Below are 24,189 nucleotides of genomic sequence, written 5' to 3'. Positions count from 1 at the left end.
TCTACTCTGAATAATTTATTTAACAATACATTTAATTTCAAACATTTGTCAACGACAAGAGTTCTTATATAGAGAGATGTGTGGAGGGTTTTTTGGATAAATGAGTGGCGTTCTCCTTTAAAGAGGTGGAATAAGCTGTAGTTTGTCGAAGTGTCACTCGGAGGACGGAAGTCGCCGCTCTTTGCTGGATTCTGTCCGAGGTTTATATGGCACTCGGCTGTAAGTTGTCATCTTCTATCGGGTGGATTTTATTAAGCTTTACCTCATAAACTCAATGACATTTGGCGCGTTAACGTCGATAACTACGAGTGGAATTCCTAAGGTAAGGCTTCGTGTAAAACAGTAGGCGCATATTTTTGTTTTTCATTGGAATTTTCCATTCCACCTTAAACGGTGCGGCGTTTACTTTCTGTTGCATTCATTCGCCCGTGGCAGCAGGGTAGGAACCGCTGCGATGTTTAAGGTGGAACGGAGAATTCGAAAATGACGCTAATATCAACTTTTTAAAATCTTGAAAGGTTTTGCCGATGGTTACACGTTGTAGTCGTCTGCTATGAAAGCAAATTGTCGCAATTGCGTGCTGTTTGTTGATAACTGTATTTCTTTTTGTGAAGTCAATCCTACATGGAAGGGAGAATGTAATGTATTTTATATATTACAACTCAGGTTCGAGGGTTGGTTAGATTTTCAGACCATGTAATGTAGTTCTTAAAACTGCTCATGTAAAAGTCAAATATTTCAATACAAAAACAAACAGTCGCCTCAATGTTGTACAATATGGCAGTGTACTGCGAGGACAGGTGTACAGTCATGTATACCTGCGCTACGGAAGTGCCAGAAAATAGAGCCTTTCAGAGGCTCTATTGGATAAATTAATATTTGTCGTTGCTTTTCTTTTCAAAGTATGTTCATAGTTAAATGATAAACGTAGAAACGAAGTCATTAAAAGCGGTTTAATATACTGTTAAAGCTCCCCGCCATAATTGTCCACAGGTGGAAGTGAGGGAACCTGATGTCTGAAGATATTAATCACTCAGAAAGCTAACGTTACTTCACATTGTTAAAAACATTCCCCAAAAGTTTTACCTTATTTGTTAATGTTTGTAGAAATAGTTTGTACGTTCGTAGTCACTCACATATATATTTATTCACTCACATAATTACTCACCTTCTCACATACATATTCACTTACACATAGTTTACTTAAAATTCTCCGCAAGGGGGCGCCACTCACTCACATTTTCAAACAGCTCCACAAGGCCGTGCTATTTAGTGTTTTACATCAATTACACGTATGAGCTTTTGGAAATATGTGCTTCTTGTGAAGGTTTTCATAGGAGCTCAGGAAAACTTTGACAGACTTTGTCAATAAAGGTGTTGACATTGCTGCTGCATCCACAAAATGCAAGTTAAGTCTGTGGTGATCACAGCTGAAAATATGCGTAAACTATGTCCAAAAGTAAAGCTGAGTTCTCCAGGTTTGAGCTCGTCTGAAATGCACAGTCGGTGCATGTGGTGAGGTCTGATGCTTCAGCCTTTCAGACAGCCGTGTTCTCTGAGCCAAATAAGAAAAGGGTTATCTAGTTATCAGCATAAATTTAAAAAACCAGGTTTGATATGGGGGTGTAGCAGTTCTCATGGCTTTGGTGACTTGCACATCAGGGAAGGCATCATTACACAATGGCTTTTGCAGGGACATTGTTGCTTCTTTCAGCATAACTACATTCTGCCTGTCTTGCAACACAGTGGCTGCATAATCCGTGGGCGTGTGTGTGACCTGCCTCCTTTTCTGACCTGTTTCTCACTGAAAACAGGTGGTGTCTGGTACAGCCCTGTGCTGTTGCACAAATTAAGACTTATCAAATGAATAAATTGTGCAAATGTTGGTGTCTTCAGTCATTAAGTCAGTGGTTCTCAAAGTGGAGGGCTCGCTTCCTGGGCGCACCCTGAGCTATTGCAGAGTGGTGCAGCAAGGCAAATGAATAAAACATGGGCCTTATGTTTGACTGAAACAGGATTAGGAGTTAATGATTTTATCAATCGAGATTTGCTGAAACTCAAGCGGTTCCAGTGTTAAACACATTTTCCTGAACTGAATCTTTCAAACTGTTCATTAAAATGAATTGGATGTCTGATTCACCAGATTCAGTTTCACTTTGTTGTGTTTTGGGGAAATGTTTCATCTTGAACCGCGTTCGGATTGGATTACTTTTTAAAAATTAAATTAATTTTAATTAAATTAAAAATTGTACATGCCCCAGGACAAAACTAGAGGACATCTTGATCACAAGCAAGATTCAAGTTCTTTTTTTTTACCTTAAAATTGTGAAGCTTCACTGACCTGAAACAGGGTGAATGGAGCATCTGTCATTGCTACTCTCGGCTCAGCACTGCAGAACCTGCACAATGTACGTTTCGGAGGAGAGCAGGAAAATGCTCTGTTTACATTTCGGAACCTGAATGATCTGGAAACATAAAAATTGATGTAGCTCCCTTTTAACGCATCTAAGGAGTAAGATTTGAACTATATCACACAGGCAGTTGTGGGCTTGTATAAAATAATACCACCGTATATACTTAGTTATTATGATATTGTTACATGTACACATATGAACTGTTTGAATGTTATTTTTTAAAATAGTAATAATGTGTTGCTAGTAATGGCTGTTGTGGATTATTTCCTTGATGGCACTTTACAAAATGGCACACCAGTCATTACTGCATTCCTGACATTTTTGTTGTGCATTTTTACTATGCCTCAGAACTAAGCTTTCCCCTAACTTTAATACTCTTCATGACACATAGGCAATATTCCATTATTGAGAAAACCAAGCCATATAACTTTATGTAATTTTAATATGAATTATTCTGTAATAAATTGATATTATTGGTATAACAATCATAACTGCAGATACATTTCTCAGTATTAATAACACTGCAGTAATACATATTGGTAAAAATGTTCTGTCTGACCCCCTCATTTTCTCTCTCTCTTTCTCTCTCCCCACCCCACCCCCACTCAGACATGTCTTCGTCAGTATGCCTGCAGGAAATGATTCGAGTGATCCGAAGTGCTCGGACCCAAGGAGAGGAGAGGGGGGTCATTCAAAGAGAGTGTGCTGCCATTCGAGCTCATTTTCGCCAAGCTGACAGTGGGGGGCGCAGCCAAAACCTGGCCAAGCTTTTATATGTGCACATGCTGGGTTACCCCGCACACTTTGGGCAGGTAATACACACACATTTCATCTGTGTTACTTATTTCTCGTGTCTAAAAGTTTTTTAATACTTATCTGTGTTGACCAGTGCTTCAGGCTTCTATATGTGTATCAGCAGTGAAATGGTTAAAATGTTGAAAATATATTAAATTTAACCCCACACTTTTGCAATTGTACCACTCTGCACCAGGACAGTGGCCGTACCTGTGGTCCAAATAATTATAATCCCAAAATTTGTCAAGTGCACATACCTTCTGTATTTTAGGGCATTATTTTAGGGCTTGTGTTATGCCCAAAAAATATAATCTATATGTACATCCACTTCTTGTCCTTCTGTATTACTTCTGCACTTGTTGTTTCACTGTCTCATGGGTTGCAGCTAATGTCACAGTTTAGAGTAGCTGCCATATTGGGGACATACTCATTTCACTGATCACTGATTTCATGATCAAATCTAATTTTTTTTAAATGCTTTGACCAGGTTGTTTTCCATGTCCTAATGACCTCAAATTAAAAAGAAAATGCTTTGGACTTTAGTCCGGAGATCATTCCTAATAGCCGGAGTGATGTGAAACTCAAATTAAATCCAATCTGGTCGTTCAGACAAAGTCACTTTTTTGCAGATCGTATATGCATCGGATCTCCACAATTCCACAAATAAAAGCAGCACAAAACTGGTTTAAAAATTCAGATTCAATGCAATTTATGCTGTTCACACAGCCACACAAACTACACATCCGCCTCACATATGAAGAAATGTATGGGATTTGGGATGCCTTTACCTGCTGTGTGAACAAAGCCTCAGTGAGGAGCACAGGCCTGTTTGTCTGCGTCAAATTTTAAAACGGAGCCCAGCCATGTTTCAGTAGACAGAGGAGCATTGGCTGCATCCCAAAATAGCACCATACTCCCTACATAGTGCACATCAACAGTGATCAGACTAATAATACTGAATCCAGAACATCCATCCATCCATCCATTATCTGTAACCGCTTATCCAATTTTAGGGTCGCGGTGGGTCCAAAGCCTAACTGGAATCATTGGGCGCAAGGCGGGAATACACCCTGGAGGGGACGCCAGTCCTTCACAGGGCAACACAGACACACACACACACACTCACACACTCATACCTACGGACACTTTCGAGTCACCAATCCACCTGCAACGTGTGTTTTTGGACTGTGGGAGGAAACTGGAGCACCCGGAGGAAACCCACGCGGACACGGGGAGAACACACCAACTCCTCACAGACAGTCACCCGGAGCGGGAATCGAACCCACAACCTCCAGGCCCCTGGAGCTGTGTGACTGCGACACTACCTGCTGCGCCACCGTGTCGCGAATCCAGAACATAAATAAACATAAATAAATGTGAAGCTTATAGCTCACTAAAAATTCTTTGACATATAACACATTAGGTGAGTGCAGAAACCATTACTTTATGACACTGTGCCCTACAGAGGATGTAGGGAGACATTTGGAATCCGGCCTCGGCTTCTCTGAGGTTTATGGAATTACTGAATTACAGATTGCAGATAAGATCTGTGTATGAATAACTCACTCTGATTCAGACAGAAGAGCAGAGAAACATGTTTGTCTGACATGCTAACATTCTTCTATTGGATCCTATGATGAAAATGCTAACATGGCTAACAGATTTTAACAGTTTTTTTTTTCTCCTCATTATGTCACACCGTGGGATCCTTTACCCCTCTGACTCAGAGACAGTGGGCTTTTGTGCTTCTGAGTGGAGCTGTGTATGATATACATTTATCCATCTTTCCCATCTGTTTACATTAGTGCTGCTCTCTGAAACCAGACAATCAGTCCCCAATATTGCAGTAATTGCAGCCCATGGATAGTAACATTTACAATCTTCTCCTCAGATGGAGTGCGTGCGAATGATAGCTAGTCCAAGATACAGTGAGAAACGCATCGGTTACCTGGGGGCCATGATGCTTCTAGATGAGAAGCAGGATGCCAGCCTGTTGATCACCAACTCCATCAAGAAGTAACATTCTCTTTCTACTTCTTCTCTATCTATTATGATTTGGTGGCCATCGTTGTCATGATACAGACCATTTCAAATTCTTATGATGCCAAGTGTTGGCAAGTGGATTTTGAAGCCCCGTAGCGTTTTGATGTGGAGCAGTAGTGCATTGTTCTCTAGAGTGTAAAGGTGGAGTGGTGCTTGTAATCCACAACCTACCATTTAATTACTTACTTGTACTGTCACATTTGTGCTGAAGGTGTAAAGTGAATTGTCCCATGTTTCTGGGTCTTTGCAGTGATCTGTCTCACAGCAGTCAACACGTCCAGTCCCTGGCTCTGTGCACTCTGGCCTGCATGGGCTCTGCTGAGATGTGTCGAGACCTTGCTCCTGAGATAGAGCGCCTCCTTAAGGCCTCCAATTCCTACATCAAGAAGAAGGTTAGTACAGTTAAGTTTAAGAATTATTGTAGGACCGAAATGTAATTTCAACTGCTTTTTTACACAAGTGTATGGCAAAAAAACAACAATACCCTGGAAAGTGAAGAAAGCTTAAATCTAATCAAAAATGGTTCTCTGAGTCTGCTGAGAACTGCAGTTGATTCAGAACAGTTTGGATTATGCCTTGTTTTCTGACCTAGGCAGCCCACTAAAACTGAGTTTGTGGTTTAGTAGTCACCCCAGATTCCGATTTCAGGATAGTGCTGTAAAAGGGAATTACACTTAGCAACTGTGGCTACCAAGAAGAAAAGCTACCACAAGCAAAATATTTGTTGTATTTCTCTGCAGTTGCTAATTAAACCTTGTCTGAAATATGCAATGTTTCATTTTATATGTATTGCATGCTTTCTGATGATTTTGTTTTTCTAGGCTGCCTTGTGTGCTGTGCATATAGTGAGGAAAATCCCAGAGCTCGGAGAACTGTTCACTCCCTCAGCACACTCTCTGCTCTCAGAGAAAAACCATGGTTAGTCTCTGCAGGCTTTCTTTGGCTTTTTGTCTCTTTTTCTACCCGTCCCATGTTTCACACTGTAATTTTCAGAGGGCAAAATACCCAACATACATTTCACAGTTTGTTTTTTTTTCTTTCCTCTCCCTCTTGTGGATTCACACTGCATTTCTTGCATGTTGATTTGGCTGTGTCACCCTGTTGCTAAGCAACTACACCATATTAACTGTCAATCAGTCATGCTAGCCAGATATTGTTTTGATATTTAGATGTTGAAATGTTTAGTCTCACTTTACTTGGATAACTACAGATGGATTATTTACAGATACTCAGAGCATTAGCAAACTGTCTGCGGAAAGTCAGTTGATTAGCAACAGCATTAGTGTAAGAGATGAGGATATTTAAGCTCTAAACATATTTGGATGTAAGGTTAGTGGCATGATCTCTTAGTTCAAGGAACTTTTTTTTTAACATCTGAACCTGTAGCTACACGCTGATTTAGGGTGTAAATGGTATAATAGTTTGGATTTGTTCCTGTGAACATAGATAGTTTTAAATTATTTTTCATAGCAACTAACAATACACTATAGATACAGACAGAAAGAGATTAGGTAGCAAAACACTAAAGTATTCTTCTAACACACTAATTAAAGCTAAAACTAAAGAGATCATCCTGTTTAATGAATTCTATTTTTTTTATAATTGACGTCTAGCACTTCTCACATACTGTTAAGGCATTTTCTGCCACTTGGAGGAGCATCAGTTTTCCATGCTCTTATTTTAGAATAGCAAGGCTGCTGTATTTCACCTCTGCATTACTTTCTCTCTGCAGGTGTTTTGCATGGTGCTGTGGTTTTGATCACTGAGCTGTGTGAAGGTAACCCAGACAACCTTGGGCAGTTCCGTAAGGTAATATATAAATACATATAGTCCTGCACAATGTAGTTTTCATGGTTATCACAATGTTGGCTTGTGCACTATTGATGTCACAGATGGCTGCCATGTGCAGATTAGTCCCCTAAGCATGCAAAAATTTTTATTGCATGCAGTGTTGTGTGACTAACCCCTGATGTTCTTCGGTAAGTGTTTCTGTGGGTGTTCTGATGATTCATCACCACATGAACCGTGGAGGGGCATGGAGGGACAGTGCACACAGACATTAATTTTGCTTTTTTGTCACCTACCATTGCAGATGCATGTAATATAGAGGGTTCTTAATGGGGTATGGTTTTTAGGCTTCTGCATCAGTGCTCCCTTAACAACGGAAGTTTTTTTCCTCTCTCCTTTCCACCTCTTCCCCCAGTGTAATGCAAATCATTTGTTTTCAGGACTTGTTGAAACCTCTCTTGCTTTTCAGGTATTTTGAGTTATTTATTAAAGCCCTATTGCTGTATATGCCATGATTATAATGTCCAAGTGTTCACAAGCCTCAAAAAGTATTACCGCGTTTCCCCGATAGTAAGACACCCCCGATAGTAAGACGCAGTGTGGGTTTTAGGGGGGTCGGCTAATGTAAGACGTACCCCGAAAGTAAGACATAGTAAACTGTACGTTGGAAAAATATAAGCCATAGTACCGGTACCTTTTGCTGCATTAACTGCGGGATGCGGACGGATCAGGAGCGGAATGAGCGGAGGGATGTGGAGGCCGCGGGAGCAGCAGTAATGTTCAACACGCAGCCTCAGTGCCCTCATGTGCAGCCGCTGGTGGCCGCTCTGATTGGCATGGCCATGGCTGTCATGGAATAAATCTGTTTTATCTTCCAGTATAACATATTCAAACTGTTCGTTCTTACCGTTTTTCATTGTTTTACATGTTATACATGGAAATACCGTCATGATACGGTTGTAACAAGACATTCTTGGCACTTGCTTTTATTAAACTGTTTTATGGTGAATACCATACTGTTCAGGTTGTTAATAAATGTTAATTTTATGGTTAAAACAAAAATCGACATTTTTTACCAATATAAGACATACCCCGAAAGTAAGACATAGTGGGATTTTCGTGGGTAAAAAGAATGTAAGACACTGTCTTACTTTCGGGGAAACACGGTACAAATTGAAAATTTGTTTTATTCTCTCTATTCTGGGACCATTATGTCGATTTGGTGTTGAAATAATAATTTTTTTTTTTTTATTAAATTTTTTATATTTTAATCTTTTTTTATATTCCACTTCCAATGTCTGAATATATTTAATAACTAAACATTTGCTAGGAGTTAAATGCTTTTTAAAGGGGTGTAACTGCATTTTTGTGCTTTCTTATGCTATTATCATTGTATCAGTAGCAACAAATGGTCTTAAAATGAAAGTAATATCGTTATCACAATTATTTCTGGGACAATATATCAGCCACAACAAAAGGCTATAGTGACAGGCCTGTATTGGAGGTTTCCTTAAGGTGATATGCAGACACACAACATTGATCCCCAAAAGCCAAATGTGAAAGTAGATGCAGGGGATGATTTTTATGACTTAGAGTTTGGGAGGCAAAGGGTAATTATATTACAAATGAAGGGCAGACGATCAAAAGGCTGAAACCTATATTTCAGTGAACACATGGTGTTGTAAAACTTGTTGTAGCAAAGAGAGAAACCAGTATACCACAGAAATCCATACCTTTGTATTTTTATTTATTTATTTTTACTGGGATGCAATGATTGCCACTTGCAGGGTTTAGCTCAGTCTACTAATATCAACAGTTTACATCATTAGAAGAAAAAGAAGAAGTGATAACGGACTGTTTGGTTTGCACATAAATACAATTTACAGATATTTGTGTAAAATACATATTGTACAGGAAATGTTTGTAAGGGTACATACATTACAGGGGTTAGGGGCACATTTTCACCTAAAGGAGGTTGGCTCTTCATCAGATTATGTTAATGTAACTCCCTTTATTCCTCCCTCTCAGGCTGTTCCAGAGTTAGTCCAGATAATGAAAGGTTTGGTCACATCAGGTTATTCTCCAGAACACAACGTAGCTGGCATCAGTGACCCTTTCCTTCAGGTCAGTATGGGTATATTTAACCATCTGTCAGTCTAAACCACATAAGGTTAATGCTTTTTACAGTATCAGACTGTGGAAATAGCCTCATGCTGTTTCCTTTCTGTGTCTCTATCCGTCTTTCTTTTAGGTTCGTATTCTCAGGTTGTTGAGGATTCTCGGGCGCAATAACGATGCAGCAAGTGATGCTATGAATGACCTTCTGGCACAGGTAAACTACCACTGTGCACGCTGCACATGGGTCTTTATTATATGAAAATCTGTGCTGGTAACAGAACTCATGAAATATATTGGAGTGATCATTGAAATAGCCATGTCAAAAATAAAGGGAGGTAAAAAGATTCTTTTGAGTTTTATCAGGGAAGGTGTGAATTCTTTGGTTATGTTTCTTTCCCAAATAGTGTGTATAACAAAGACTTATTATCATAATGAGACACTATTTGGTGGTAAATTAGAGACCATTCCTAACTCTCAAGTTGGCAGTGTAGTAATCACAGTGAGTTGTAAGGCTAAGTTTACACAGCCTTTCTTTTTTTGTTGTGCTGTTCACACTGACTATCTAAAAATCAGATATGTTTTTATTCCGTATTCAACCATCACAACCACACGTGCAGTCAAATATTTTGTCACTGTATAGCCATGTACTTTGTTGTGAACATTTCAGTGCTTTAAAAAGATTTTCTCATTATAAGTTTATGCGGATTATTGGCCAATGGCATTGCACAATGTAGTCCAAAGATAAGATAAACATATATCTCCATTTTTGAGGATTTTTAGTGGAGTTTAGTTAATTTGAACACCGCAGCTTCACAATATGTGAAAAAAAAACTTTTTACATTGACCTCCACTGAAATGTAAGGGAGTCAAATCCTTCCCATTTTAAAATGACTATTTTTTGGGGGGGGGAAAGATGTTTGGAGAAAGATGTTTGGACAGTGATGGATTCCTGTTTGTTCATATCTTTCAGGTGGCCACCAACACAGACAGCAGTAAGACTGCAGGCAGTGCTGTGCTGTATGAAACAGTTCTCACTATCATGGACATCAAATCGGAGAGTGGACTCAGGGTATATATTTCTATCATATAATAACTATGTCACAGACGTGAGCCCCTTTTCATCTAGAACTATGAAATTTGGCAGAGATACATATTCATCAAAGTAACTTAGGTAGTATTTTTACCTTAATATTACAGCTTCAAAATAATTGAGCTGGTTCAATGACCCATGAAAATGGAGAATCAAGCTTATGCCATTTCTACTGTGAGCTCAGCACTACAGAAACTGAACTATGTCATTTTTGGGGTAGGAAAAGGAGTGTAAGAAAAAGACCCTAAGGCTAGCCTGGGTTTGTGAAGCAGACGGTAACAAACTAATGTCTTTGATATGCAGACTACACACAAATATTGTACCCCCATGACATTGTACTCAGGGGCCCGGATTCTGTGCTTTGCCAGTGCACAAAACACTGGACAGCTGAAAGATGCCTGTCAGTTTCTAGAGATGAGAATGCAGTATGTTCAGGTGAGAGCAAGGAGTTCAGGGAGACTCCCTAATCCTGTAGAAAATCGACTACAGTCTTGATGTAGGAGTGTCATCCATGAGGAGAGGTGTAAAATGTTTCATTACCCCACCCAGATAAACTCATCCAATTCCAGCAGGGCTTTATAGGCTGAATGGGCTGGAAGAAGTATTATTATCAAGGTGAGTGATGTAAAAATCTCGCTGGTTCTGTGGCAGACCTTACTAAGCCAAACTTAGTCCCACCCAAAAAAATCTAATAAGAAAAAAATGGTTTATATATTTACATATAATAAATAAATATATAAACCCCTCAAAAGACAAATGTCTGTCTTCATTGCTCACAAAATTTACAGATCATGGTTTGAGAAAAATTTGAAAATGAGTGGACATGGGCTTTAATGCTGGCAGTGTTCCAAGGTGTGTTTAGTGTTTGAGAGTATAATTGACTGCCCCTCATCACGCAGTGCTAGCTAGCACAAGTGTCTGTTTGCTTACACAATGACTCTGAACAGTAAGTGGTCTCCTCTAAGCATGCCAGTTTGTCCAGTGTGGTTGTTGGCAACAGGTAGTGGACTTCACATGTCTTGGAGAAAGCATGGGTTTACGTTCACTTTCACAGGGTGGTGGAATTGAGTGTGTGTTCGGGGGAGCCCTGGCTAACGGGTCAATTGGTGATTACAGGAATACTAGGTTAAAATTACAAAAATATGATATTTGCTATATTTGTATTTATGATAGTGGTATCACAAAGACAGGGTATAATACCTGAAAGATGTTATAACCACTGTTTTTGGGGGTTGAAAGACCTACATGCCTGCAGTTGATTTCTTTATTATATTGATCAAAGCCATCCAATCTGTCTTCGTTAAAATCTCTCTAAAAAGAGTTTTGAAATGAAATCAGAAGACATGTCAGATCATCAAAATGTTATAAAAGGTAAAATCTATACATCAAATAAAATAGTTTCGTACTAAAGTCTGTTGTTAAAGTAATAAGTTTGACATTTACCTGTTTATTCTGTTCTGCATTTTGTAACAGGTTCTTGCTGTCAATATTTTGGGAAGGTTTCTTCTAAATAATGATAGGAATATCCGGTGAGTTTTTCTTTATGTTGTTATCATTGTGTAATCTGGATTTTTATGGAATTTACACTCAGTTTACTTCCTATATAGGGTTTTGTACAAATAACTCTTTCCAGCTCACAAACAGACTGGAGAGCTAGCAAATCATGAGGAATTTTATAAAATGTGTTTTTGGATTAAAATTGTAAATGTTGCCGGTCAGTTCCAAACTGAATAATCCGAGAAAGCAAAAATGTGTCAATATTATCTACCTATGGAGCAGGAATAAAGCAATGTACTCCTCTTTTCATGATTTTCATTGTTTGGAAAGAGTGATGAAGCCTAGCATATCTGGCCGAGCCACTTTGGTTTTTTTTGTTTGTTTGTTTTTTTTTACTTGTCTACTGTCACTAGAGTTTTGTACAAAAAACTCTTTCCAGCACACAGACTGGAGAGCTAGCAAATTGTGAAATGTTGGATTAAAATGAATGAGTGAATATTTCAGATTTTTATGGAATTTACACTAATCCGTTTGCTTCCTATATAGAGCTCTTTCTATCCATCCCTCCAGTGCTCCTTTTCCCTCCATCTCTACCTCTGTCTAACATTCACATCTGACTCGGGGGTTTTGTTTAAGGCCACATCTGATCTGAGCCAGTACAGATCTAAAGTTTCCCTGTGGGGATAAACAGACTTGATTTGCTGTTTTTGTTGCTGTGTCACGCTTCATCCTAGGCCTCCGCTCCTCCGCACCAGGGGATCTGATTACCCTCTGATTTCTATCAGCCAATGTGGGTCAGCTGCAGGCATTGTGCAGGAGCAATCAGGCTTAGCAGACCTATCTGCTTTCACCAGCTGATGCCTTTCAGATGCTATTTCACGATGACCATTGACCTTGACTTTTATGCATTAAACTTAATCTCTATTTGCCACATCTGCAGTTTATGGTCAGTAACAATGGAATCAGTTTGGATGCGTCTCTCTTGTATATAGAAAACAACATAAAAAGGGTACACTCTAAACACACTTATAGTATTTTGCCACTGGGCCATTGCAGAATTCCATCAGTAAGCATTTGTACAAAATTCCTACACAATGTTTAATTTATATGGAAATAAATGGCTTAAAGGAGCAGTCCGTCATTTTCTAAAATGCTGCTTCTTCGCAATATGAAACATTATACTGACACCTCGTGGGCATCAGAGATTCTATTTTAATCTCCATTATGTGCTGGACCTGATTTATGGAGAATAAACTGGTTCATTGACACTTTTTTTACATATATATTTTAATATAAATAATCAGCTGCATAAATATATTTTTCAACACTTTACTGACAAAACTTATACTATAAAAAATATACTAAAAATATTACAGCTATTATCTGTTAAGTATTATCATTTGTTTACATTCAGAAGCTCTGCATCTTTTGAAGCTAAAACGGTATGTTTGAGGAGTAAAATGGCTGCTGTTTGTATGAGTTGTTTAGCTTTATAGCATTTTCAGTCTCTGTTTACTTTCATGCACTTGAAGTCAGTTCCAAACTAAATAATCAGAAACAGCAAATATGAGTCAATGAAGCAATGCACTCCTCTTTTCATGATTTTCAACATTTGAAGGTCTCTTAAACATTTCTGACCTAGCCGCTTTGTTTTTGTTTTTTACTTGTTTACTATCACTAGGGTTTCATTTATTAAAAAAAAAAAAAAAAAAAAAAAACACTTTTCCAGTATTGGAAAGACAGGAGAGCTAGCTAATCATGAACCTTGCCTTTAAGCCTTCAGTCAGGTTCTAGAAGCTCATTTGAATTGGAGAGCTCTCTGTACATACCTATATATGACAGGTCTGACCATTCTCAGACTTTTTTAGATATTTTTTTCCCCCATACAATTGAAATAAGAATATTTATACAACACAAACAACATGTAAATATAACAATAATACAGTCCTGTATTTTCAGAAATCATCTAGTCCGACTTGCGTTAAGGCTGTGAGTTTTCACCACAGAGAATGAAAGACAGCAATTAAACTGATGCTGCTGTTTTACTTTGGTGGACTTTAGTTTAGATGAACTTGTTGAACCTCTGATAGGATATTACACTGTAAAATTATGTCCTATAACATCTAAAACAGAATCTCTTTTGAGGTGTCCTGGTTTCTCTTAATGGGAATGAATGATTTGAAATTGTTTTCTATCTCCCTCTTAATGAGTCTCTCTTCATGTGTGTCTCAGCTATATATCAATGACTTCACTCCAGAAGATCGTTCAGACGGATCACACTGCAGTGCAGCGGCACAGGGGCACCATCGTGGATTGCCTGAAGGACCAGGATGCCTCAGTAAAACGGTATTAACAGGAAGAGTTGTTTTTTTTTTTTTTTTTAATATTGTCATCTCTTCCAAACTATAGTAATTGCCAATACACACTTTTCAAAATAAAGGTGCTTCAAAAGTTTAATAAAGAACCAATTTTGTTAATGTAGGATAAAGACCCTAAGGCTAGCCCTGCCTAATGATCTGTTAAAATGAGCTAGGCTGTTCATTTACTCTGCATCTATGACTAATAATTAATTTTATAAGTCTCATTGACTGCCCTACATCATGCACCTTTCAGAAAGTAGTATTGGTTGAATCACCCCTTATAACTACCTCATGAATTCCTGGGGTTAAGGCTGTTTATACTTCTGCATTGATTCGAGGCAGAGTCTACGCCATGGTGATGAATTATACTTCTGCGTTGGTGATTGCAGTTGCACTGCCACTGCAATCTAGTGCTGAATCTCAAACATCTTGCTCTATACTATGGAGTGATGTAGTATAATTACTTTTAGAAACCTTTTAAAGTGCACTATTTAGGGAGTTGGTCATTGTTTGGGACAGTGTAGTTTAAATGAGGGGCCAGGAAAGAAACAAATACAAAGCTGGCATGTTTTTCCTGCGTGGTCCAGGTTCTCTCATTTTTTCCCCCTTTCAGAGATGTCCATATTTTTCCTTTGTTCATCCCATGTCCACACCATGTCTGAGGAAATCTCTAGCCATGAATTTGCTGCTGTTTTCAGTCTGTGTGGAAAAGAGTAGTTAATGTTTCTGTACTTCTTCGGTTCAACTTAAACAATGTCCATCCAAATATTGGCCAATCACAGTCTTTGGTCTGCGTTGATGTGATGCGTAGTTATATTTCAGGATGGGTGTGCGTCAGGTTATGGCATAGGGCTCATGTTGACTTGTTGCCTATGGAGTAGGTTCGACGCAAGAGTCAAAAATTGGGCTTTAGACTGTTAACAGAAAGCAAAAACCATCACAATAACAATTGATCCTTACTGGTGGCGTTGAACATTACATTCAAACCACTTGATAAACATTGTGCAAGTCCTCCTTGGGCCACTAAAACAATTCTGGGCTGTTAAAGCCAGGATTCCACCAAGACTTTAGCATCAGACCTTTAAATCTGTAAATCCTGTGAGCTGAGGCCTCCGTGGATTGAACTTGTTCATACATCACATCACACAGATACCCGATCAGACTGAGATTTTGAATTTGGAGGCCAGGTCAACACTTGGACACTTAGTCATGTTCCTCAACAAAGCGGCGTGGCATTGTACATTATACTGCTGAAAGGGACCACTGGCATTAGGGTATACCAGTGCCATTAGGGGTGTGCTTGCTATGCAGTAATTTTATAGGTAGGTAGTAAAATTAAAAGTACCATCTACATGAATGCCAGGACCCAAGGATTCGCAGAAGACCATCTCCCAGTGCATCGCACTGCCCCTGCCAACTTGCCTTCTTCCCGTCAATCCGCATTTCGTAACTGTACATACCATACAATTCTTTCTATAACTTCATAATTGTGAAGAAATTGTAAACTTCATAAAAGTCTAAAATTAAAAAAAAAAAAATTTCTTGGCTTTACCAGGCTTGATGTTTTGATTAATTAGCTTTATTTGAGGAAAGGAGATATTGTTTAAATTCATTTTTTAGCTTTAAGGTTGTTGCAGTACTTTTCAGGACTTTTTTTTTTTTCTACAGTCGTGCCCTAGAGCTGTCACTGGCTTTAGTCTCTGCGGCCAATATTCGCACTATGATGAAGGAGCTCCTTCTCTTCCTCTCTACATGTCCCCCAGAACTTCGATCCCATGCAGCATCTGGCATCTTCAATGCTGCTGAAAGGTAGTTCAACATCGCATAGCATCACCTTTTAGTTTCCTACCAGCCTGTTTGGACTGTGCACCGTTTGCTTCATAGCACATTTTAAACCTGCCTTGATCCAGCTTAAAGGGAATTCCACTGATGTTTCAAATGTTTCTGTAGAATTCAGTCACTGAGATAAGAAACTAAGTCAAACGAGAGTGATATGATGTAAAATAATTAACCGTAGAGAAACTTTTAAGTAATTTATTCTTTAATTTTCCCCAACTGCCTCATCCTGATCAGGGTTGTGGTAGGTCCAGAGCCCACCTGGGATCATAGGGGGCAAAGCAGGAAAACACAGAAAGTCACACACTCACACATGTGGACGGTTTTACAGTTTGCAGCCAGTCAACCTAATAACCAGTTTTTCTGGATTGTGGGCGGGAACCAGAGCACCTGAGGGACAAGGGAAGGACACACCAAACCTTTTACTAACAGTGAGCAAAGACCCACAGTGCCACATTGATGCTCATAGAAAATTTTGGGCAAGACATGATTAAAACTGAAAGTCATGCTGGATAAGACCAACTGCCAAACCATGTTACACCATAAGCTGAACCATCAGCGGCTCAAGTTTCGTAACACATTCATTCATATAATCATTTCTGTGAAAGCCTTTGGAAGGACTAACCATTTCAGATCGTCTAGTTCCTGTCATCAGCCCTGTGTTTAATTCTGACTCTCTCAAGCACTCTGAATAATTATTGCTATTATTATTATTATTTTGCATATTACTCCTACACTTATGCAGACATTTTGGAAACCTGTGGAATTCCCCTTTTAAGATGCTTTGTGAATGCACGAGTTCAGCATGGTGGCCTTTGCCCATCTGAGCCACAGAGGCAGACCTCCTCTATCTCTCTCTGTGTCTGTCAGGTATGCCCCCTCTCAGCGCTGGCACATTGACACCATCCTGCATGTCCTCATCACGGTAAATAACCTCGCAGTACCATTCGAACAACAGCTACATGCAAGATCTTATACAAAGACCTGATGGAGGGGATAACTGCTCATGTCTTACCCGTTTCCTCAGGCAGGGGGCGACGTAAGAGACGAAACGGTGCCTAATCTGATTCAGCTCATCAGTGTGGCTTCCCAACTACACTGCTACACCGTTCACAAGCTCTACAGAGCGCTCATCACCGACATCTCACAGGTGAGGATGAAGTGTGTGTGTGTATGTATTCAGTGGTTATGGTGATTATTGTAGGTGTGCGAGAGTGTGTGATAAACTTTACTCATGTTCTTTCAGCAATCCCTGGTTCAGGTGGCCTGTTGGTGTATAGGGGAGTATGGGGACCTGCTTCTGAAAGTGGAGTGTGATGACATTGAGCCTATCCAGGTAAAGTCTTGTCAAGGATTTTGAAAGGTTTCATCAAATCCTGTTGTGATTTGTAGGTGCAAAGCACTTTATGAAAGTGGTAGGTAACTCACTTATTCACTCATATTTAACAAAATATTCAGCGAGGACTGTTAAGTGCTTTGCATAAGTGCCACCAGGTGCCTGTGTAAGATGTGTGTTTATATAATAGTTGAAGAGAATTTTTTTTGTGTTTTCATTTCTGATCTCAGCATATTTCTAATTGATGTTGGAGTGAGAGTGTCAGCTTCTTGGAGAACACATTCTGTGGTGGTTCCCGCAAAGATCCCTCTATAATCATTTAAATATGTTTAGAGGACATAATTGTGCCTTATTTTTCTTTAATTGTATTTAAATAGGGCGGCACGGTGGTGCAGCAGGTAGTGTCACACAGCTCCAGGGGCCTGGAGGTTGTGGGTTTGATTCCCGCTCCGGGTGACTGTCTGTGAGGAGTTGGTGTGCTCCCCCCGTGTCCTCGTGGGTTTCCTCCGGGTGCTCCGGTTTCCACCCACAGTCCAAAAACACACGTTGGTAGGTGGATTGGCGACTCAAAAGTGTCCGTAGGTGTGAATATGTGTGTGTGTGTGTGTTGCCCTGTGAAGGACTGGCGCCCCATCCAGGGTGTATTCCCGCCTTGCGCCCAATGATTCCAGGTAGGCTCTGGACCCACAGCGACCCTGAACTGGATAAGCACTTACAGATAATGAATGTATTTAAATATTACAGTATCATTTTTTTTCCAAGTAGTGCTTCTGATCTACTTGAAGTCTCTGACAGGAGTCATTGACAGCACCTTCTGTGGTAGATATATTGTCGAAGAAATAAACGGTATTATTTTATGCTACCGATATAAAGATAATAATATAACAAAAATAAGAATACAGTTACACCAACTTTTTAAAAGAGCAATGAAATTTCAGCAAAAAAATTGTTATTGGATTTGAAATATAAAAAATGTGTAACCTAATTAATCAGCAATGAACTGGCATGAAATTGGACATTTTATTTAAAATTTACAAAATTATGTCAGTAGTATTATTTTTTTTTCTACATAATTGTATGGATATTTTATTTTTAGATATTATTTATGTTTATTGGTATAGTGGTTTTGTATTCATATAATTGCGATGATTGGTAGTAGTATAATTATTATTATTTTAAATATTAGTAGTAGTAGTAATTAATTTTTATATATATATATATAAATGATCCTAGAACAGACAGACCCAGATAACAGAACAGAGAGCGAGTGGCTAAAATATTGATTTTTATGCAAATAAATACTCAAGTAAACACAATGGACTATACTGAGGTCAGCAAAATTATAGACAAAATGTCCATATATAATATATTCTAAGTCTATGATGTAAGGAATTAACTAATTTGTGAATGAATTAATGTATAATTTAGCTTCATGCTATGGGAGATGATGAGGCTGAGGGTTCAAACCCCAGCTCAGATCAATGTCTGTGAATGGTTTGGTGTGTTCTCCCTGTGTCTGCGTTGATTTCCTAGAGGTGCTCCTCTAGGTTTCCTCCCACAGTCCAAAAAAACATGTTGGTAAAAAGTGTTCAAAAGTGTCCATAGGTGTGAGGTAATGTGTGATGTACTTGTCCAGGGCATGTGCCTGTATTTGTGCCAGAACAAGGTACTGAGCAGAGAAAAAGGCACATTAAATGGGTTCTCACTTACTTGCACAGTATCCCACTTCTGACTCCAGTGCCCATTGTGCCCACTGATTGTGAGTGTCAGAGAATTGTGTCTAAAATTACATTCACTGTCTTTTATACCTTACTTTTGATATGGTTGTTACTTTTGATACGTTTTCTTATGGTATTGTTTTCTTCAAGCACACATCACAATGTTATATATTTTTGCCTGCATTTTAAAAAGAGGATGTGATCTGTGTGGGTTCTTCATATTTTATATTTATACAAAACTGTAGACATTTCTTTCTGTAACTAGGTAACAGAGGATGATGTCCTAGATGCCTTGGAAACAGTCTTGCAGTCCCACATGTCATCTCCAGCATCTAGAGGATTCGCTCTGACTGCCATTATGAAGCTGAGCACTCGCATCACGAACAACGTTGAGTAAGAATCCACTGCTTTTACAGTAATAATAACTTTAAAATTTAAGGTTAAGGTGCAGCAAGTTACTAATTTGATTACTGCTCTCTCCCTTTCTCCAAAAGCCGAATCAGGAGTGTGGTCAGTATTTATGGCAGCTGCATTGATGTGGAGCTCCAACAAAGAGCAGTGGAATACAATGCTCTCTTCAAGAAATATGACCACATGAGGTATATAATTATGCCTTTGTATAGTATATGTATCACATACTAATTGTATACAGTGTGCAAAGATTTATCCTTACCCTCAAACATAATCTGTCAGCCAATGTTCATACTCCGTAGTGTTACCCCATATGTTTGGCTGTCTGAATTATCTCGACAGGGCAGCTGTGTTGGAAAGGATGCCCGTAATTGATAAGAATTCACCTGTTCAAGCCAACGGCGATCCGAGTGGAGTAGCCACTAAAGAATTGAAAGTGTCGAACCCGGTCCAAGAACCTGCAAGTCAGGTGATTTTTAAAAACAACCCATTTGTGGCTCCAATTGTTGGGTCACAGGATTTAACTGCTTTCTTCTACCCATTCTCCTGTTCTCAGGTTTGTAATCTTTTGGATTTGCTGGGTGAAACTAACACAGCTCTTCAGAACAGCCAGAATCAAGCCAAACCTGTACCCAACTCTGTTAATTCCAGTGTACAAGAGAACCTGCTGGATCTGCTTGGAGGCCTGGAGCCCATCCCTGGTAATTATTTGAGAAAGTTTTTTTGAATCTTCTTGCTTTGTTAGTAAACAAGCATGTCCTTGTTTTTAAATGCAAGCCAAAAATGCTAATAAAAACTGGAAGCCATGATTTGGTAAATTCTGTTTAACTTTGTTTGGGCGGGAAAAAAACAGTAGTTGATATCTACCATTGGAAATTAAGATTTTTTTTTTTTTAAAGTTTGCTTTTATAGCGTACATATTAATATAAATCAATGCTTTTACCAATAATTTTGGGAATCAGGAACACCTACTGACACACAAATGATAAAAATAAGACAATCCAGTCAATATTTGTAGGCTGCCTTCATGGGATTCAAAGAAGAGGGACTGTAACACCCAGTTTTCTAAATATCTCCAGTCACAGAAGGTAAAAATAAACCAAGTAAAATGTACATCAGAGCTTTTCATTGGAGAACTGAACAAAAACAGAGAAAATCAGAGCCTCTGAGCGACCGCTTTTTGCTTTTGCTCTCTGGGTCTGTTACAAGCTGTGGTGCCTTATTTAAAGGAACAGCCGTAATAAACAGGGTTGTTTAGACAGGATGAGAATGGTGCTGTGGTGGTAACTTTCTCAGAAGAGTATAATTTTGATTTGATTTTTTCATTTTTAATCTAACGTTTATTCCTTGTAATTTTTGGTTAAACTCACCATGTTGGTTATAATGGTGTAAAAGTATTTGTGTGTGTGTGTGTTAGCTCCGACCGTGACAGTGTTTGAAAAGGGAGGACTGACTCTGAAACTTCAGTCTGAAAAACAGACAGAAACAGGCATCACAGTCACATTCACTGCCTCCAACTCCACTCACAGTGACTTCACCAACTTCACATTACAAGCAGCCGTACCTAAGGTTGGTTATTTTTTTTCTTCTTCTTCAGTGAAGTAATCTCTTGTTAAACGAATCAGGAGTTTGTATTGGGTTATATTCTCTGTGCATTTGCACATTCTGCGTATCTGCAGTGTTCTGTGGGCTGCATAAATCAGAAAAAATTAGATTCAAGGAACGGTTCTGATGGTATTAAAATTGTACCGACCTTGTGGTATTTTGTCTAAAGCATGACAGGTTAGTGTGGTACATTATACCGGTACTAGAAAGGGATCTCAATACTTTGTCATTAAAAACGGTACAATACCTCATATACTGAGTACTTTTAATGTGGTGTTTTAAATTAAGAATGGTGTTTCCAACGAATGCCACAGGGGGGCAGTGTGTGTCCACAGCGCTTTGATTACTCTCCCTCCCTAGATGTTGCCACTAGTTTTAGCGACTTTTCAGACCTCACAGCGAGTTATTTTAAAAACATGTTTAAAAGCGACCTTGTGTATAAACCTTGGTAGCACGACTCGTTATTGTATTGAAAATCATAATTTTGGTATCGTGACAACACTACGACAGAAACATTTCATTGTTAACTTGAGTAAAAGAGTATATCATCATCTTTATAATTTGTCGAACCCTAATTATTTCACCAAAATATGGAGAAAAAATATGGTTCAATCTACACAAACGGGAAACTTTATCAGATGCAACTGCCCATGTCTCCACATTCATTTTATCATGAAAATATCTTCCAGATTGCTTCTTTATTAAATTAGTAAATTTGTCCATGCAGCGTCATACTGTGTGATTTCTTTTACAGACTGTTCAGCTACAAATGAAGGCTCCAAGTGGAGATGTGGTTCCAGCACAAGGTCGTGGTACAGTGACTCAAACTGTTGTACTCAGCAACCCCAACAAGGTCTGTTGTGATTTCAGTTTTTATGGGCATGGTTTAATTATCATCAAATATCTCTGAGTTCTTATCCCATGCAACTGAGCCGTAACTATTGCAAATGTCTTTTTGGTACAGTTACATCACCTCACCTGCCAGTGTAAATCTAAGCTCCTCCAAAGTGGGCTTCAGTTTCTGTGGAATTACATAAGGTTCTCTACGTAAACCTCTGCTTAATTTTGCACATTTCTGTCCCTATAGGCAAACCTAAAGATGCGTGTTCGGATGTCCTACTCCACTCAGGGCACACTCTGCCAGGACATGGTACAAATCGACACCTTTCCGAGCCCTGCCTGTAACTAAGAGCTGCCAGTGAACAAAGGCACAGATACAGTATCAGTGATAGAAGTCTTAACATATTGGAAACTCCTCAATAATTTGATGTCCTCAAGTTTTATATTGTGCTTTTATATTACCTTCAGTGGAGTAATGAATACCTCTCAGAAGCAGGACTCTTTTTGCAGCAGTGGTGAAGGCACACCTCGTTTGAAATGTGGATTACATCATATGCTTTTAATGTCATTTCTCTACACTCTGGTTCTATCATGAGGAAGACTGCTGCTATTTCATGTGTATGTTACAGTTCAGGTGGCACCAAAACACTACTGATCAGGCAAATGGCCAGTGTTACTGAATTGCCTCGGACAAGAAGGGAGGAGACTGATCTCTCGTTGCGTCAAGCCATCGTACACCGACCAAAGGAAAATTGGTCACTATAGAACAAGACTGTTTAGCTGGAAGGATACTGCAAGAATAGGAAGTCCTTTCTGAGACTATGTTCACACAGCAGGTAAAAGTGGCCCAAATACAATAGCTCTATTTAACGTGACTAGTATCTGACATTGAACAAATCATAATCTTATACTGACCTGTATGTGCAAATTAATAATGCTCCCTGAGCTGACCAGAGATAAAGGTCTGTATGTTCCATCCAAAGTAGTATAGTTTTGAAATGAAGGAATGGAAACTGGGCTGTTTTTTTTACTCTGCAGTATCACACAACTAGCCTTCTGTGTCAGAATAGTTTTTAATATGAAAAACAGTATTAATAGAATACTATTAAAAATATTAAACAATGAACTGATTCAGAAAAGTTAAAATTATTCATAAGCCACATGTATGACAGTTTAAGTGTGATATTGCAATTGCAGTCTCTTGCAAACATGCTGTCCAAAGAGGAGGCTTAGAGCCAACAAAATGAGTATGTTTCAGGTGATCCTCATTCCAACAACTTCCATTCGTTCATTCTCTGAAACCGCTTATCAGGGTTTCAGATGTTGTGGTGGGACCAGAGCCTACCTGGAATCACTGGGCGCAAGGCAGGAAAGCCTCCATACGGACACAACATATATAAGACTGATACAAAATGAATATGCTACAAATAAGACTGAAAAAAAAAAAGACTGACCCAGCATTCAGATTGAAATAATGAATTCCAATCTGAGTGTTCACACTGAGTTGCACTGCTGTGACTCAGATATTGATTAGATTTCAATTCCACATGTGAACGTGGCCAATCTCTATTCAATGGATGATTTTTGTTTGTTTTTTTTCTGTGTGTGTAGCAAGGTGGCGCAGAAGGTAGTGTTGCAGTCACACAGCTACAGGGACCTGTGGGTTTCCTCCGGGTAACTGTCTGTGAGGAGTGTGGTGTGTTCTCCCTGTGTCTGTGTGGGTTTCCTCCGGGTGACTGTCTGTGAGGAGTGTGGTGTGTTCTCCCTGTGTCTGTGTGGGTTTCTTCCAGGTGGCTGTCGGTGAGGAGTGTGGTGTGTTCTCTCTGAGTCTGAATGAGTGTGAGTGAATGTGTGTTTGTTGGACGCCTCCTCCAGGGTGTATGATTCCAGGTAGCCTCTGGACCCACTGCGACCCTTAACTGAATAAGCGCTTACAAATAATGAATGAAGGAATGTTTTCTGTGTACAGACACAAACCATAAGTCTTTGTCATGTATGAAGATAAAAAATCCAATTTAAACCATTTCTGCCTGCTGTGTGAATGCAGCATTAAAGCCTTACCCTCTTATGGAAAATTCCATGATTTAGAGCCTTTCATAAAACAGTGGAATTCTTTTAACATGCCTCTGTGCTCACCCCATTCTTGTGTGCTCTGAACCATCCTGCAGTGAAGCAGATACCATTTTTGAGTTTGTGACTGTGAACTTCTATAGCTCTAATGAAGTCTCACTTCTATTCCAATGGGTAGTTTGTGTGGATTGAATTGGTTTTATGGTCTTATTTTTTAAATTAAAAAAAAAATAAAAATATTTTAAACAAAGCAGCATAGCTTTTATTT

At 39.1% G+C, this 24,189-nt stretch overlaps 1 protein-coding gene across 2 annotated transcripts; it reads left to right on the top strand.

The window, feature by feature from the left end:
• The first annotated feature begins 162 nt into the window (after positions 1-162).
• On the top strand, positions 163-24,186 carry ap1g2 (adaptor related protein complex 1 subunit gamma 2). Of its 2 annotated transcripts, none has more exons than XM_066680492.1 (22): positions 163-219; positions 3,024-3,226; positions 5,101-5,225; positions 5,503-5,644; positions 6,074-6,170; positions 6,985-7,061; positions 9,069-9,164; positions 9,292-9,372; positions 10,129-10,227; positions 11,722-11,777; positions 13,978-14,091; positions 15,774-15,914; positions 16,812-16,866; positions 16,969-17,091; positions 17,188-17,277; positions 19,261-19,388; positions 19,490-19,594; positions 19,749-19,875; positions 19,963-20,107; positions 20,824-20,975; positions 21,766-21,864; positions 22,099-24,186. In XM_066680492.1, exons 1-22 carry the CDS (start codon positions 207-209, stop codon positions 22,198-22,200), a joined length of 2,370 nt encoding a protein of 789 aa, XP_066536589.1. In that variant the 5' UTR covers positions 163-206; the 3' UTR covers positions 22,201-24,186. The 2 variants fall into 2 exon arrangements, with proteins under 2 accessions (XP_066536589.1, XP_066536590.1); XM_066680493.1 differs by having other exon boundaries at positions 163-322.
• The last annotated feature ends 3 nt before the right edge of the window (positions 24,187-24,189 follow it).

This window comes from Hoplias malabaricus, chromosome 9 (assembly GCF_029633855.1).
Source record: "Hoplias malabaricus isolate fHopMal1 chromosome 9, fHopMal1.hap1, whole genome shotgun sequence".
NCBI classification, from domain to species: domain Eukaryota; kingdom Metazoa; phylum Chordata; class Actinopteri; order Characiformes; family Erythrinidae; genus Hoplias; species Hoplias malabaricus.
Note: the sequence above shows the minus strand (reverse complement) of the source record. Positions and strands in the feature narration are given on the sequence as shown.